Here is a 16,569-nt window from a genome sequence, read left to right as displayed (position 1 = left end):
GTAGATCAGTTTTGAAAGAATTGTCATCTTTACTAACTTGAGTCTTTCAGGCTATGAACATGGTCTTTTTAAATTAATTATCGTCTAATTTCTTTTGGTTATGTCAGAGTTTTTTGTGTAGAGGTCAGACACAGACACTATGCCTGTGTTGTTGTTGTTTTTCCTGAATATTTGATGTTATTATAAATCGTATCCATTTTTTATCTTATTTCCTAATTTTTTGTTGCTGGAATATAGAAATATGATCAATTTTTGTTATATTGACTTGTATGTAGTGATTTTGATTTTATTGTTGTCAGGTGCCGCCAAGTCAATTCCAACTCATCGCGACCCCATGCACAACAGAATGAAACACTGCCTGGTCCTGCTCCATCCTCACAATCATTGTTATGCTTGAGCTCATTGTTATGCTTGAGCTCATTTTTGAAGCCACTGTGTCAATCCATCTCATTGAGGGTCTTCTTTTTCACTGACCTTCTTTTACCAAGCATGATGTCCTTCTCCACGGACCAGTCCCTCCCAAGAACATGTCCAAAGTATGTGAGATGTCACTTTGTTCCTCACTTCTAAGGAGCATTCCAGCTGTACTTCTTCCAAGACAGATTTGTTTGCTCTTCTCGCAGACAATGGTATATTCAATACTCTTCGCCAACACCACAATTCAAAGGCATCAATTCTTCTTCTGTCTTCCTTATTCATTGTCCAGCTTTCACATGCATATAAGGTGATTTTTATTAGTCTTTCATTTTATCAGTCTTTCATTACTCTTTAACAAAGCTACTTAAGTCCTTGCTGTTTATTTTCTGATACTATTTTTTAATTTATTAATTCCTGCTCGAGTCTTTATTACTTCTTCCCTTTGGATTCCACTCTGTGTTCTGTTTCTAACTTCTCAAGAGGATGTTTAAATTTTGTTGTCATTGTTATTGAGAATATGCATAGCAGAACATCACCAATTCAACAGTTTCTACATATACAATTCAGCAACATTGATTACATTCTTTTAATTATGCAAACATCCTCACCCTCCTTTTCCCGATTGTTCTTCCCCCATTAACATAAACTCACTGCCCCCTAAGGTTTCTATGTAATCTTTCAAGCAGCTGTTGTTACTTTGATCCCGTACAGATAGCTCTCAAAAGAGTACAACGCTGAAGGCGGACATTCTTTACTAGCTAAGCTAAACCAGTGTTTGGTTTTAAGAAGACTTCAGGGGATATATTTGGTTTAAGATTTAAAGGTTATCTCAGGGCAATAGTTTCAGAGGTTGGTGTTTAACTTATTGACCTTAGCCTTTCTTCTTATATGATCTCTGAAATAGCCTTTAATGCTGCAGGTAAATCAAATAGACACAGAGTAGTATGAACAACTTGATGCCAATAAATCTGACAACAACTAAGAAGAAATAGACAAGTTACTTGAGAAGTACAACTTTCTGAAACTAACAGAAGACATTTTAAAATATGGATACGGCTGGTTCTCCTTATTTTCGGTAATTAAAAAAAAAAAAAAGTCACCCCAAGCCCTGAATTAGTGAATACCGACCCAGCCTTGGTCGTACTCAGCTTGGAACCAGTGCAATTGGTGGCTCACGGTTTCTGCTGCTCAGCACGTGCGCTTGTCTACAAAAAACCTTGAAAGCAGCACAATTGACTTTGGGGTTACAAAAAAATTTAGCAAGGAGAAAATTCGCAAACACAGAGTCCGTGAATCATGAGGATCAACTATAATTATACATCTGTCAAATAAATACAATCCATAATTAACCTAACCCAAGCCCATATGCTTCACTAGTTAGGAAGATAAAATGCAAGCTCACAGCCAGAATGCTCCTTGGAAGCGAGGATGGCCAGACCTCGACTCACATACTTTGGGCTTGTTATCTGGAGGGACCAGTGAAGAAGGACATCATGCTTGGTAAAGTAGAGGGTCATCGAAAGACAGGAAGACCATCAACGAGATGAATTGACACACTGGCTGCAACAATGGGTTCAAACATAGCAACAATTGTGAGACTGGTGCAGGACTGGGCAGTGTTTCCTTCTGTTGTACTTGGGGGTCGCTATGAGTGGAACCAACTCACAGTAATAGGTTGGGGTTGGACGCCTCATAAAGAGGAGCCCTGGTGGTGAAATGGTTAAGCTGTTGGGGGCTAAACAAAAGGTTGGCGGTTAGAACCCACCAGCAGCTCCGCAGGAGAAAGACCTGGCAATCTGCTGCCAGAAAGATTATAGCCTAGAAAATCCTCTGGGGGCAGTTTTACTCTGTCAAATGGGATCAACATGAGTCGAAAATAGACTCTAGGGCACCCAACAACAACATCCCTCATAAACAAAGATGTAAAACCAAATCAATCAAAAAAAAAAAATCAAATAATATATGAAAAGAATACTGCATCGTGACCAGATAGGGCTTATCTCAGGAAGGCAAAGTCAGTTAAACATTCAAAAATCAGTCACTGAAATTCACCATATTACTAGAATAAAAAAGGGAAAGAAAATATGTCCATCTCAATAGGGAATGATTGCCAGGGGCATTGAGGAGGATACCATCAAGCAAAGGAGGTTACACAAGACATTGTAGGCAGAGTAAACCAAAACCAAACCAAACCCATTGCCATGAAATCTCTTCTGACTCATGGTGATCCCATGCGTTAAGGGATAGAACTGCTCCATAGGGGTTTCTTGGCTGTGATCTTTATGGCAACAGATTGCCAGGCCTTTCTGCTATGGCACTGCTTGGTGGATTCCAACAACCAACATTTAGATCAGCAGATGAGCACTTAACTGTTTATGCCGCTCAGGACCTAAACCAGAGTAAGGAGTTAGGGATTTACTTGATGTGCCATGAAATGGTGTTTATGGGGTGCTGGAGACTTCTCATCTCCTGGTCCTGGAGCTGTGTAGTGAGAAAGAGGAAAAATCCAGGCTCCTCTAGCTGTCTGCACTTGGAGATTTCAGTGAAGGCAAGAGGTGGAGGAAAACTTCTGGAAAGAGTCTAAGGAATCAGGCAAGTTTGCAGGTACCGACCCCAAGCCTTTGTCCAAGCTGTTCACCCTCACTCTTTCCCTGATTATCACACATCATTCATTAAATTACCCTCCTATTCTTGCTCCAATATCACCTCTTCAGGAGAGTCACCCCCAACCCTCCCAGTCCAACTAAGACCTCCCTGGGTCTCCATCTTGACCTCCACCTGACTGAAACTGATTTATTAGTGTGGTGATTGGATTATGCCCTTCAACAACTCCTGGCCCATGTCTTTTCTCTCCTAACCTAATCTCTTCCCCCATACGGCTTTCTGCTCTGCCTCTGAAAGGCATTTTCCTCTCTGTTTTCCTCTTGATTTGTCTCCCTTCCTCTCTCTCTCTCTGTTTCTCTCTTCCTCTCTCTCACTTCCTTCTCTCTCTCTGTCTCTTTCTCCCTCTCTCTCTCTGTCTCTCCCTCCTTCACTTCTTCTTCCTCTCTCTCTCTCACATCCTCTCTTCTCTCTCTCTCTGTCACTTCCTCTCTACTCTTTCTTTCTCCCTCCCTGTCCCTTTCTCTCCCTTCCTCTCCCTCTCTTTTCTCTCTCTCTCTCTTTCTCTCCTTCCTCCTTCCCTCACTCCCTCATCTCCATACTTTTTGGGGGCTAGAAGCATCATCTTTAAAGTCACCCAAACAGCAGTTGCCCTTGCTGCATGTCCCTAAGGCCATTCACTTTTCTTCTCCCAGCCTCCATTTCTTTACCTTTAACATGGGCCCTAGAAGCACCAGTGAAGCCGTGGGTGTTGCAATGGATTAACACACTCGGCTGCTAACCAAAAGGTTGACAGTTCAAGTCTGCCCAGAGGCACCTCAGAATAAGGGCCTGGCAATCTCCTGAAAAATCAGCCATTGAAAACTCTATGGAGCCCATTTCTACTCTGATACACACGGAGTCACCATGATTTGAAATCGACTGGGCAACAAATCATTCCAAGGGCAACTGCTTTGAAGAAGCACCAGGAAGACTGGGACTGGATCGTCTTGGCCCTGGGAAAGTTACTTAACTTCTCCTGGTCTGTAAAACCAGCGGAGGGCACATGGTGGCCCCTAGCTCATGGAGTCATGGTGAAGATTCAGTGCCTAAGTATAATACACAGGACATGTTTACCAGTGGCTGGCACATAGTAAGCTCTTGATAAAGAGCTTCCCTGTGATTTTATTAATATCGTGTGTCTCAGGCATGATTTCATGGTGAGGGGGATAGAAGTGGGGGACGGCATGATTTAGTTAAACCTTAGCTGTCTCCACGCAGTCCCCTCCCCATGGGTCATGAGTTTGTACCTAACCAAAAACACCAAACCCTTTGCCATCAAGTCTATTCCAACTCATAGCAACCCTATAGGACAGAGTAGAACTGCCCCCATAGGGCTTTCAAGGCTGTAATCTTTACAGAAGCAGACTGCCACATGTGCTCCCTCGGAGTGGCTGGTGCATTCAAACTGCCTGCCTTTGGTTAGCAGCTGAGCGCTTAACCACTGCACCACCAGGGCTCCCTGAGTTTGAACCTTATCACCACTAATTCCCTGCCATTCTGCTGAGGCTGGACTGACATAAGAGGATTGGAGGGAGCATTTGCTAAATTAGTTCTGGTCAGGGACAGAGGAAACAGCTGGGGAGGGAGGACATATGGGGGTGAGGGAAAGAGGGGGGAAGGGGAGAGGAGGAGATAAATACTCAAACCTGAGAAAGCAAGAAAGAGGTGAGGAGGGATACATGGAGTGAAAGGCAGAACACCAAAAAAAAAAAAAAAAAAAATGGAGGGGAGAGAAGAAATGCAAGGAGGGGCTGGAGCAGCCACCCCTGAAGAACCAACGAGTGGCCACCAAGTCAACCCCAACTCGTGGAGACCCCGTGTGAGGCAGAGTAGAACTGTGCTCCGCAGGGTTCCGAATGGCTGGTTTTTCGGGAATAGATCGCCAGGCCAAGGCGCCTCTGGGTGGACTCCAACCTCCAACCTTTCGGTTAGCTTCCGAGTACGTTAACCATTTGCACCAACCAGGGACTCCTAGGCCAATCACAGACCCTCCAAATTCCTATCCGTTTCCTCCTAAGTGATTAGCTGAACTGCTAGTCCCCACCCCCCCACCCCCCACAGCGTCAGATTAACCAGTAAGCAAGGTATACAGGGGCTTTTGTGCTCACTTACTAATCTCTACTGAACCATTTCACACACCTTTGATGTGCTGAAAAACAGGTGAAATTGTTCACTACAGATTAGTAAGTGAGCACAAGTAAACCCGTGTGCACCTTTCTTACTGGGTAATTTGGCACTGGTCCCCACTGATTAATAGGAACAAATGCTTCTTAACCAAACTTTGCTTAGGCAAAGTTTCCCCAGGTCCCTGATCTTCACTCTGCTCTCAGCCTGGGCCAGTTAAACCAGCGGCCATCAAGTCAACTCCGATTCACGGCAACCCTATGTGTGTCAGAGCAGAACTGTGCTCCACAGGGTTCTCAATGGCTGACCAAGGTACGAGCTGTTATCATTAAACTCCATACCCCACAGCCCGCCAATGGAAGGGGGACTGGGAGTCCCTGTGAGGTCACAGAGGGCTGAGGGTGACAGCTGGCCCTGGAACCCATATTCCCGTTTAACAGTTTTAAAGGCATAGTGCGGAAAGACAACGCTGAGACAGAGAAAACCATATGTGTTGACTCACGCCCTCAGAGGTAGAAGGTGGGGGAGAGGGAGAAAAGTTAGAGCAATCCTTGTCTCTTCCTTCTTGCTCTACCCTTCCAGGAAAAGTATGGAGATTTAAACAAATAAAATAAAAACAAAACACCCAGACTTTAGGAAGACAGGCCTGGTGATCTCCTCCCAAAAGGTCTCTGCCTTGAAAACCCTCTGGAGCACAGCTCTACTCTGCACATGCGTGGGGTCCCCACAAGTCAGAATTGATTCAACAGTAACTAACAACCACAACGCTGAACAGAAGGATAGACTGGCTGCCATCACTCTCATAACACAGGGCTGTATCTTAGGCAATGCCTCTAATGAGGTCAGCTTTTAAAAAATTCTCCACATTTGATAAGTAAATAAATAAATAAAAACACCCAGACTTTGAATGAGATTCAACACTTTAATCGTTTTCACTCTGTGAGCGACCAGGGAAGGGGGACTTGGGGTTCTCGCGAGTGGGAAAGGGAAGGACAGAGAGGCTGACAGAGAACAAGGGGGGCTCCTGGCCTCTTCCTGCTGTTCCCATGTCCCTGCCACCCTTCCTGGTTTTAGAAAGCAGAACCTTTGACATGCCCAGCGTACAGCTAAAGAGGCTGCGTTAAGGGAAGCAGGGCTAGCCCAGGGAAATGAACTTGGAGCCTCCTGATCAGATTCAATGCCTCGTTCTGTCTGGCTCCTAAAGAAGTCTTGGAAGACCCCTGTCTTCATTAACTAGTGCTGCTATAACAGAAATACCACAAGTGGGTGGCTTTAACAAATAGAAATTTATTTTCTCACAGTTTAGGAGGCTAGAAGTTCGAATTCAGAGCACTGGCTCTAGGGGAATGCTTTCTCTCTCGGCTTTGGGGAAAGTCCTTGTCTCTTTTCAGCTTCCGCTTCCTGGTTCCTTGGACAGCTCCATGTGTCTTAGCATCTATCTTATGCCATCTCTGTGCCACCAGAGCTCCTTACCAAACTTCCAGGAGTGTCAAAATGCCTGAATCCTTCTTAAAATTCTCACAGAGCTTGTCTCTGTACTGCGGGTGAAATGGTATTTAAAGAAATATGGTACCACCTCCAAAAAAATGTCCTCAAGCCAAGCTCTATTTTCCAATGCCGTAATCAAAACTGAAAACAAAAATCTATAAGAGGGGATATATGTTTGAGATTCAGAGTTGCCTCCAAATCCATTTCTCTCTCCCCGTCTTCTGTATATTTACAGATGAGAAGCATATCTACCTGCCTCATCTCTTTGAAATGCCCACAACTACATTTGGTACAGTAGCACCAATGGTTAACACTTGACTACTAGCCAGAAGCTTGGTGGTTTGAACCCACCCAGAGGCACCTCAGAAGACAGGCCTGGCAATCTGCTTCTGAAAGGTCACAGCCTTGAAACCCTATGGAGTTCTACTCTGCACACATGGGGTCACCATGAATCGGAATCGACTCAATAGCAACTGTCAACTATCAATTGCAACTATTCCAATTCCACCAACGTTTGGGTGAAAGTTATCTTTAGAAAATTCAAAAAGAAAAGAAAAAAAATTAGGGCTAGAACAGGCAACTTCCCATCCATTTTCCTACCAAATATGCCCATCCCCAAACCAATGTTCTAATGAATGAGCAGATGAACAATCAAATGTCTTTAAGAAGAAACTAAGAGGGGAAAAAAAGCAGTCCCCTAAACATACCATGTAAACCTGACATTTGTGAAGTCTGTAAAATTCTCAAATGGGTTTTTAACATAACCATATAACTGGCCTAGGTTTCTTGATGGGGCCTCCTAAAGTCTGTCTTTGGAATTTCTAGAAGGTTCCCTAGCCATATGCTAAAGAAATGTCCAAATGGAAAGTTAAAGAATCGAGCCTCCGTACATGTTTCTCCTGGTGGCACAACAGTTATGCACTCGGCTGCTAACGAAAAGGTTGGTGGTTCAAACCCATCCAGTGGCTCTGCAAAGACAGACCTGGCGATCTGCTCCCATAAAGATTAAAAAAAAAAAAAAACAGCCTAGGAAACCCTATGGGGCAGTTCTACTCTGTCACATGGGGTTGCGGGGAGTCAGAATCAACCTGAGCGCACACGACTGCAATGGCCAACATTGTTTCTTCAAGGATGCAGTGATTCTGATCCAAATAAGACCCTAAATCAACTGCAAGTTGAGTTTACTTTCTTTTCAGGACCAGTTCTCAGCACCAGTTTCTGGAGTCTGGGGCTTATAGACTGATATGCCAGGCACTGTCCACATCAGATGGTGTTGGGATTGAGAGAATTCCTAGGACTTGTTGAGAGGTCCAGGACCAGGAGAGAGAGGATCTTCTCCTTAGGGAGGAAAGGGGTGGACTGTGTTGAGCTAAACTGAACATGAAGCCAAGGAGGCCACTGCTTTAGAAGGACTCAAGTTCCTGTTGCTTTCTCAGAGATGCTGTCCGAGAATCTAAGCTGCAGGGAGGTAGAGTTAGACAAGAGAGGGTCCTGAGGCCAGATGGAGAGAATATCTTCTACAAGATCTGAAACTTCCAGGCACTCTGATCCTTATAGTCCAGAGGATCCATGGGGTTGTAGGTGAATTTCCAGGTGCCTGTGGGGTCCTTGAATTCCAAGCTGTCCACAGGGCTGTAGGTGCCATAGCTCTGGCCTGATAAGGAAGTGGGAGACTGAGCCAGGGATGGCCCCACAGAAGGGCCAGACAGGGGGCTGAGACCTGGGCCCCCCAACTGGGGCACCATGGGAGAAAGGTAGGGATCCAGGCCACTGAAATAGGAGCTTGGAGACCCATATGCTGAGGGGGACGAACAGAAAGCAGAGGCTGGGGCATAGGTCATGGCATAAGGGGCCGAGGTCAGGGCAGGCCCTGAGGCCACTAGCCCAGCCCTCTGGGCCTCAGGCAAAGGGGACTCTGAGGCCGGACTCCAGATGGACACGGTGGCCACTGCTGTGGTGGGGGAAGCTGAGGGGCCAGGTAGAGGTGGGCTGTAGGAATCTGAGATGCCCAGGGGGTCTGGACAGGTATCTGTGGAGGCTCTGGGGGATGTGCCTGCCTTCCTCTTTGCAGGACGAGCCTTGGATGATCCTCCTGGAGGCTGTTGCTGCTGTTTCTGCTGTTGCCGCTGCTGTCTACATTTAGCCCTGCGGTTCTTGAACCAAACCTGGGGAGTAAGAAGGGAGACTGAGTGTGGAAGAGGCCCAGAAGAGCCTTCGTGGTGCTCAGGAATGATAATGCTTATCAGTGAGCGATGTCAGCTTCACACTTTTCCACCTTGCATTCAATTATGTGACACTCCATTCATCCATCCATCCATCCATCCATCCATCCATCCACTCACCCATCTATACATACATACATATATTCATCTATCCATCCAGTCATTCTTCCGTCCCCCATTCGTCCATTCAATCATCCAATCATACACAGTACTTACGTACGTTCATCTATCCATCCAATCATACATGCATATATATACCTTCTCACTTATCAACTATCTCATTATCTGATATTTCGTATTTACAACAACAGTAAAAAATCTGACTATTTTGCTCATTGATGTACTTCCAGCAGGAAGAAACACTGAGGTGCAAGGCAAGAGTAACACTGGCAGTGATGGTTAAGGTTGCAACACCTTGGCTTAGCCAAGATTCTCAGTGCTTTGGCAGTTATGTAATGATGTTATCTGACAGTTATATAATGATATAATCACCCTTAATTTTGTGATATGATGTGGTCATCCTCCATTTTTATATAACATCAATTTCACATAACGACCTGGTCTCTGGAACCTAAACACGTCAATAAGTGAGGAGAGGGTATACATTCAACTATCCATCCAATTATACACACATATGTACATACAATTATGCAACTATACATACATACACACACATCCCGTCATTCACCCATCCACCCATTCATCCATTCAATTATACATACATACATTCATCTATTCATCCTTCCATCCAATTATACATATGTATATATACATTCATCTCTCCCACGTGTCTGTCAGTTTGTCATACTGTAGGGGCTTGAGTGTTGCTGTGATTCTGGAAGCTATGCCACCGGTTTTCAGATACCAGCAAGGTCACCTATGGAGGACAAGTTTCAGCTGAGCTTCCAGACTAAGACAGACTAGGAAAAAGAACCCGGCAGTCCACTTCTGAAAAGCATTAGCCAGTGAAAACCTTATGAATAGCAGTGGAACATTGTCTGATATAGTGCTGGAAGATGAGCCCCCCAGGTTGGAAGGCACTCAAAAGATGACTGGGGAAGAGCTGCCTCCTCAAAGTAGAGTCAACCTTAATGATGTGGATGGAGTAAAGCTTTCAGGACCTTCATTTACTGATGTGGCATGACTCAAAATAGAAGAAACAGCTGCAAACATCCATTAATAATCAGAACCTGGAATGCATGAAGTTTGAATCTAGGAAAATTGGAAATCATCAAAAATAAAGTGGAACGCATAAACATCAATATCCTAGGCATTAGTGAGCTGAAATGGACTGGTATTGGCCATTTTGAATCCGACAATCATATAGTCTACTATGCTGGGAATGACAACCTGAAGAAGAATGGTGTTGCATTCATTATCAAAAAGAACATTTCAAGATCTATCCTGAAGTACAACGCTGTCAGTGATAGGATAATATCCATATGCCTACAAGGAAGACCAGTTAATACGACTAGTATTCAAATTTACGCACCAACCACTAAGGCCAAAGATGAAGAAATAGAAGATTTTTATCAGCTGCTGCAGTCTGATATTGATTGGACACACAATCAAGATGCATTGATAATTACTGGTGATTGGAATGCGAAAGTTGGAAACAAAGAAGAAGGATCAGTAGTTGGAAAATATGGCCTTGGTGAGGGAAACAATGCCAGAGATCGAATGATAGAGTTTTGCAAGACCAATGACTTCATTGCAAATACCTTCCTTCACCAACATAAACGTGACTATACACATGGACCTCACCAGATGGAATACACAGAAATCAAATCGACTACATCTGTAGAAAGAGACGGTGGAAAAGCTCAATATCATCAGTCAGAACAAGGCCAGGGGCCGACCATGGAACACATCATCAATTGCTCATGTGCAAGTTCAAGCTGAAACTGAAGAAAATCAGAGCAAGTCCACGAGTGCCAAAATATGACCTTGAGTATATCCCACCTGAATTTAGAGACCATCTGAAGAATTGATTCAATGCATTGAACACCAGTGACCGAAGACCAGGCAAGTTGTGGAATGACATCAAGGACATCATCCATGAAGAAAGCAAGAGGCCACTGAAAAGACAGAAAAGAAAGAGAAGACCAAGATGGATGCCAGAGGAGACTCTGAAACTTGCTCTCGAAAGTCAAGCAGCTAAAGCAAAAGGAAGAATTGATGAAGTAAAAGAACTGAACAGGAGATTTCAAAGGGCGGCTTGAGAAGTCAAAGTAAAGTATTATAATGACATGTGCAAAGAGCTGGAGATAGAAAACCAAAAGGGAAGAACACGCTCGGTGTTTCTCAAGCTAAAAGAACTGAAGAAAAAATTCAAGCCTTGAGTTGCAATAGTGAAGGATTCCATGGGGAAAATATTAAACAACGCAGGAAGCATCAAAAGAAGATGGAAGGAAAACATGGAGTCATTATACCAAAGAGAATTAGTCAATGTTCAACCATTTCAAGAGGTGACATATGATCAGGAACCCCATTGGTTCCTGAAGGAAGAAGTCCAAGCTGCTCTGAAGGCACTGGAGAAAAACAAGGCTCCAGGAAGTGATGGAATATCAATCGAGATGTTTCAACAAACAGATGCAGCACTGGAGGTCCTCACTCGTCTATGCCAAGAAACATGGAAGACAGCTTCCTGGCCAACTGACTGGAAGAGGTCCATATTTATGCCTATCCCCAAGAAAGGTGATCCAACCGAATGTGGAAATTATAGAACAATATCATTAATATCACATGCAAGCAAAATTTTGCTGAAGATCATTCAAAAACGGCTGCAGCAGTGTATCGACAGGGAACTGCCAGAAATTCAGGCCAGTTTCAGAAGAGGACATGGAACCAGGGATATCATTGCTGATGTCAGATGGATCCTGGCTGAAAGCAGAGAATACCAGAAGGATGTTTACCTGTGTTTTATTGACTATGCAAAGGCATTCAACTGTGTGGATCATAACAAATTATAGATAACATTGCAAAGAATGGGAATTCCAGAACACTTAATTGTACTCATGAGGAACCTTTACATAGATCAAGAGGCAGTTGTTCGGACAGAGCGAGGGGATACTCTTTGGTTTAAAGTCAGGAAAGCTGTGAGTCAGGGTTGTATTTTTTCACCATACCTATTCAATCTGTATGCTGAGCAAATAATCTGATAAATTGGACTATACAAAGAAGAACGGTGCATCAGGATTGGAGGAAGGCTCATTAACAACCTGCGTTATGCAGATGACACAACCTTGCTTGCTGAAAGTGAAGAGGACTTGAAGCACTTACTAGTGAAGATCAAAGACCACAGCCTTCAGTATGGATTACACCTCAACATAAAGAAAACAAAAATTCTCACAACTGGGCCAACGAGCAACATCAAGATAAAAGGAGAAAAGATTGAAGTTGTCAAGGATTTCATTTTCCACAGATTCACAATCAACAGCCATGGAAGCAGCAGTCAAGAAATCAAAAGATGCATCGCATTGGGTAAATCTGCTGCAAAGAACCTCTTTAAAGTGTTGAAGAGCAAAGATGTCACCTTGAAGACTAAGGTGCGCCTGACCCAAGCCATGGTATTTTCAACTGCATCATATGCATGTGAAAGCTGGACAATGAGTAAGGAAGACTGGAGAAGAATTGACGCCTTTGAATTGTAGTGTTGGCGAAGAATATTGAATATACCATGGACTGTCAAAAGAACAAACAATTCTGTCTTAGAAGAAGTACAGCCAGAATGCTCCTTAGAAGCAAGGATGGCGAGACTGCGTCTTACATATTTTGGACATGTTGTCAGGAGGGACCAGTCCCTGGAGAAGGACATCATGCTTGGCAGAGTACAGGGTCAGCAGAAAAGAGGAAGACCCTCTGCAAGATGGATTGACACAGTGGCTGCAACAATGAGCTCAAGCATAACAACGATTGTAAGGATGGCTCAGGACCGGGCAGTGTTTCGTTCTGTTGTGCATAGGGTCGCTATGAGTTGGAACCGACTCGACGGCACCTAACAACAATAATATACATTCAGCTATCCATCCACCCATCCACCCATTCATCCATTCAGTCACACATATATCCATCTATCCATCCATCAGTCATAAATACATACATTTATCTACCCATACATACATAATATCCATACATCCATCCATCTGTGCATGCATTCAATCAGTTAATAAGCATGAATTAATAAACTATGAAAAAAAAAAAAAACCTATTGCCACTGAGTTGATTCTGACTCATAGCGACCCTACTGGACAAAGTAGAACTGTCCCATAGGGTTTCCAAGGCTGTAAATCTTTATGGGAGAAGATTGCCACACCTTTCTCCCACAGAGCAGCTGGTGGGTTCAAACTGCTAACCTTTCAGCACTGTGCCACCAGGAATCCTTTAATAAACTACAGACATTGTTAACCATCTTCTGCTCCTTTGTGGATACCTCAGTGGAACTGACATTCTAGTTGAGGGACACAAATTATAAATAAACAGTAGGTAAGTAAATCATATTGTATTTTTGGAGGTGATAAATATTATGGAAGGAAACCACTGAGCAGGATAAGGGGGAGCAGAAGGACTGCAGTGGTAGAAGGTTGCAATTTTACGTGCAATAGTCAGTATAACCAAAAAAAAACCTAACCCATTGGCGTTGAGTTGATCCCGACTCATAGCGACCCTATAGTCAGTATTGTATAAAAAAAAAAAAAAGTCAGTATTGTATAGGTTTCATTAATAAAACAGCCCTTGAACAAAGACTTAAACAAAGTGATAGGGAAAGCCATGTGGTTATCTGAGGGATAAGCATTTCAGATAGCAGGAACAGAGAGTGCAAAGGTCCTAAGGCAGGCGAATGTTCAGAAGGCACATTAGAGGAAGATCCAGGGGTCAGTGTGGCTGGAGTAAAATGAGAAAGGGTGAGAGTGGCAAGAGAGATCAGTAAAATAATGGGAGGAGGCTTTAGGCCACTTCATAATGTTGGCTGTTACTCTATGACCCCTCCCTCCGCCCTCCACCCTGGGTACCAGAAAGGTCCATGGAAGTCTTATATGGTCCAGGAGGAGCCCAGGGACCAGAACATCCCACCTGAACCCTGGACTCAGGCAGGTTGATCTTCAGAGCCACCTCCTCACGGGCATACACATCCGGATACTGGGTCTTGGCAAACAGGGCCTCTAACTCCTCCAGTTGGCTCCTGGTAAAGGTGGTCCGCTCCCGCCGTTGCTTCCTTGGGGCGCCTGAGGTGGGAACAGGAACATGAAGCACTCAGGCAACCCAGCCTCCCACTCTCGTCCTCTATGGGTGCCAGGACACCTGGGGTGAGGCTGTGAGGTCGGGTGGGGACTCAAGAAGCCTTTTCTGGGTGTCTATCTGTCCAGACTATGGATGCTCCCATTCCCTGTCCTTCTAGACCTCATTTTGTCCCCCAGAAAATGGGGTACACTTTTTTCATTTTGGGGTTCAGGCCTCATCCTGAGAGAAATTGGTGTTAGCCGTGTAAGGAGGCACGTGAGTTTTTCTTTCCCCTTCTGAAATTTATTATGCACTAAAACTTATGCAGAGAGCCCTGGTGGTGCAACAGTTAAGCACTCGGCTGCTAAGCGAAGGAATGGTTGTGGTTCGAACCCACCCAGCAGCTCCGAGGGAGAAAGATGTGGCATTCTGCTTCCATAAAGATCACAGCCTTGGAAACCCTATGGGGCAGTTCTCCTCTGTCCTATAAGGTCGCTATGAGTCAGAATCAGCTGAACAGCACACAACAACAACATCTTGGTACTATGCAGCTGAAATATGACATTGCTGATGTTCAACCAATTTTAGTTCATAAGAATGGCGATTCCGTGTAGTTCAACATAATACAAAAAGCAGGTATAAGAATAATGCCACAAATTACTGGGCTTAGAAATAAAGCACTGCTGCTGCTGCTGTTGTTAGGTGCCGTCGAGTCGGTTCTGACCCATAGCAACCCTGTGTACAACAGAACAAAACACTGCCCGGTCCTGCGCCATCCTCGCAATCGTTGCTATGTTTGAGCTCCTTGCTGCTTTGCTAACAGATATAAATTCTTCTTGATTCTCCATCCAGGCTGCTGTCCCCACCCCCACCCTAGAGGGAGCCGCCATCCGAAATTTCTATGAATGTCCTTATGCTTTTCCACATCCCTAAGCAGTGAATTGTCAACAATCCATCTGTCAGTTTGTCTTACTGTGGTGGCTTGTGTGTTTCTATGATGCTGGAAGCTATGTCACCAGTATTTCAAATACCGGCAGAGTCACCTATGGTGGACAGGTTTCTATGGAGCTGCCAGACTAAGACAGGCTAGGAAGAAGGGCCTGGTGATCTCCTTCTGAATATTAACCAGTGAAAACTTCCTGGATCATAACAGAATATTGTCTGACTGGCTTGCTTTGGACACATCATCAGGAGGGATCAATCACTGGAGGAGGACATCATGTTTGGTGAAATCTACGGCCAGTGAGGGTGAAGGAGCCCCTCAGTGAGAAGGACTGGGACAATAGTCACAACGGTGGACTCGAATATGCTGTCGATCGTGAGTATGATGTGGGACCGGGCAACATTTCATTCTGTTGTATGTAAGGTCATCATGAGTCTCAGTCAACTTGACAGCACTTATCTATCTATCTGGAGTCCCTGGGGGATGCGAACAGTTAAGCGATCAACTGCTAGCTTAAAAGTTGGCAGTTCAAACCCACTCAGAGGTGCTTTGGAAGACAGACGTGATCTGCTTCCAAAAGGCCTTGAAAATCCTATGGAGCAGTTCTAGTCTGCACACCTGGGGTCGCCATCAGTAGCAATCAACTCAATAGCAACTAACGACTTCTAAGTGACATGTGGTATTGTTTTGCATTTGCAGACAGACACATACAGCTGGTGTATGGCCTTGATGTCACCCCTGCAGGTGCTCATCAAAGAGAGCAAGAGACCCCCAAGAACCCCCCCCAAGAGGTGGGGTCAGCCTGGGGTGGCCTGGATGACTGTACTCACTTGGGTAGGACACAGCCTGGTGCATCAAGTCCACACTGGGACCACCCAGGGCCAAGGCGTTGACGGAATAGTGGGGCCCCGGGTTCATATACGCCATCATGATCTTCCAGGATGCTGGGCTCCAGGTCAGGGGGCCTGCAAGAGAAGAACAGGGAAGCTCAAACGCTTGCCCATGACCTGAGTCTCTGCTTAGTTATATGACCTTGAGCAATCGATTTCGCCTCTCTGTGCCTTAATTTCCTCAACTGCAAAACAGCTCTGTGTTTCCGGCTATTGAAGCCTCACTGAGGTTTCAGCAGAGAGCTGAAGACATCATCCAAAAAAGACAAGCTGCTGGCGAGTTTCTTCTGCTTCATGGCAACCCCATGACATATGCGGTTGAAACACCACATTGCTCACGTTTAGCCTGTAGAAATACCAATTCCATATAGTTCAACGTAATACAAAGAGCAGTTAAAGGATAACGCCACAGATAACTGAGTGCTCACTTTGTAAACCAAGCCAAACCAAACCCGTTGCCCTCGAGTCGATTCTGACTCACAGTAACCCTACAGTCACTTTGCTTGGAAATAAAGTACTGCCGTTGTCCTGTGCAGAGCTGACTCCGCGGCAACGGGTTTGGTTTTATGCGTACGGTTTATAAAGTCACCTGGAACGCTGAAATAGCGGAAACAGAACCAGC

At 44.7% G+C, this 16,569-nt stretch overlaps 1 protein-coding gene across 1 annotated transcript; it reads right to left on the bottom strand.

Moving 5' to 3' along the window:
• Positions 1-8,189: 8,189 nt before the first annotated feature.
• CRX (cone-rod homeobox) lies at positions 8,190-15,987 on the bottom strand. Its single transcript, XM_003406754.3, has 3 exons — positions 15,888-15,987; positions 13,968-14,119; positions 8,190-8,837 (listed from the first exon to the last, which is right to left on the bottom strand). Exons 1-3 carry the CDS (start codon positions 15,985-15,987, stop codon positions 8,190-8,192), a joined length of 900 nt encoding a protein of 299 aa, XP_003406802.1.
• Positions 15,988-16,569: the final 582 nt, after the last annotated feature.

Source organism: Loxodonta africana, chromosome 11, assembly GCF_030014295.1.
Source record: "Loxodonta africana isolate mLoxAfr1 chromosome 11, mLoxAfr1.hap2, whole genome shotgun sequence".
Classification (NCBI taxonomy): domain Eukaryota; kingdom Metazoa; phylum Chordata; class Mammalia; order Proboscidea; family Elephantidae; genus Loxodonta; species Loxodonta africana.
Note: the sequence above shows the minus strand (reverse complement) of the source record. Positions and strands in the feature narration are given on the sequence as shown.

Bases quoted from the DNA above. Each gene is read 5' to 3' on its own strand.
- CRX (XM_003406754.3), bottom strand. From the start codon at position 15,987: ATGATGGCGTATATGAACCCGGGGCCCCACTATTCCGTCAACGCCTTG. The intron at 14,120-15,887 runs GTGAGTACAGTC...TTCCCACCTCAG, and splicing joins CCAGGCTGTGTCCTACCCAA to GCGCCCCAAGGAAGCAACGG. The intron at 8,838-13,967 runs GTGGGATGTTCT...CTTACTCCCCAG, and splicing joins TGCCTGAGTCCAGGGTTCAG to GTTTGGTTCAAGAACCGCAG.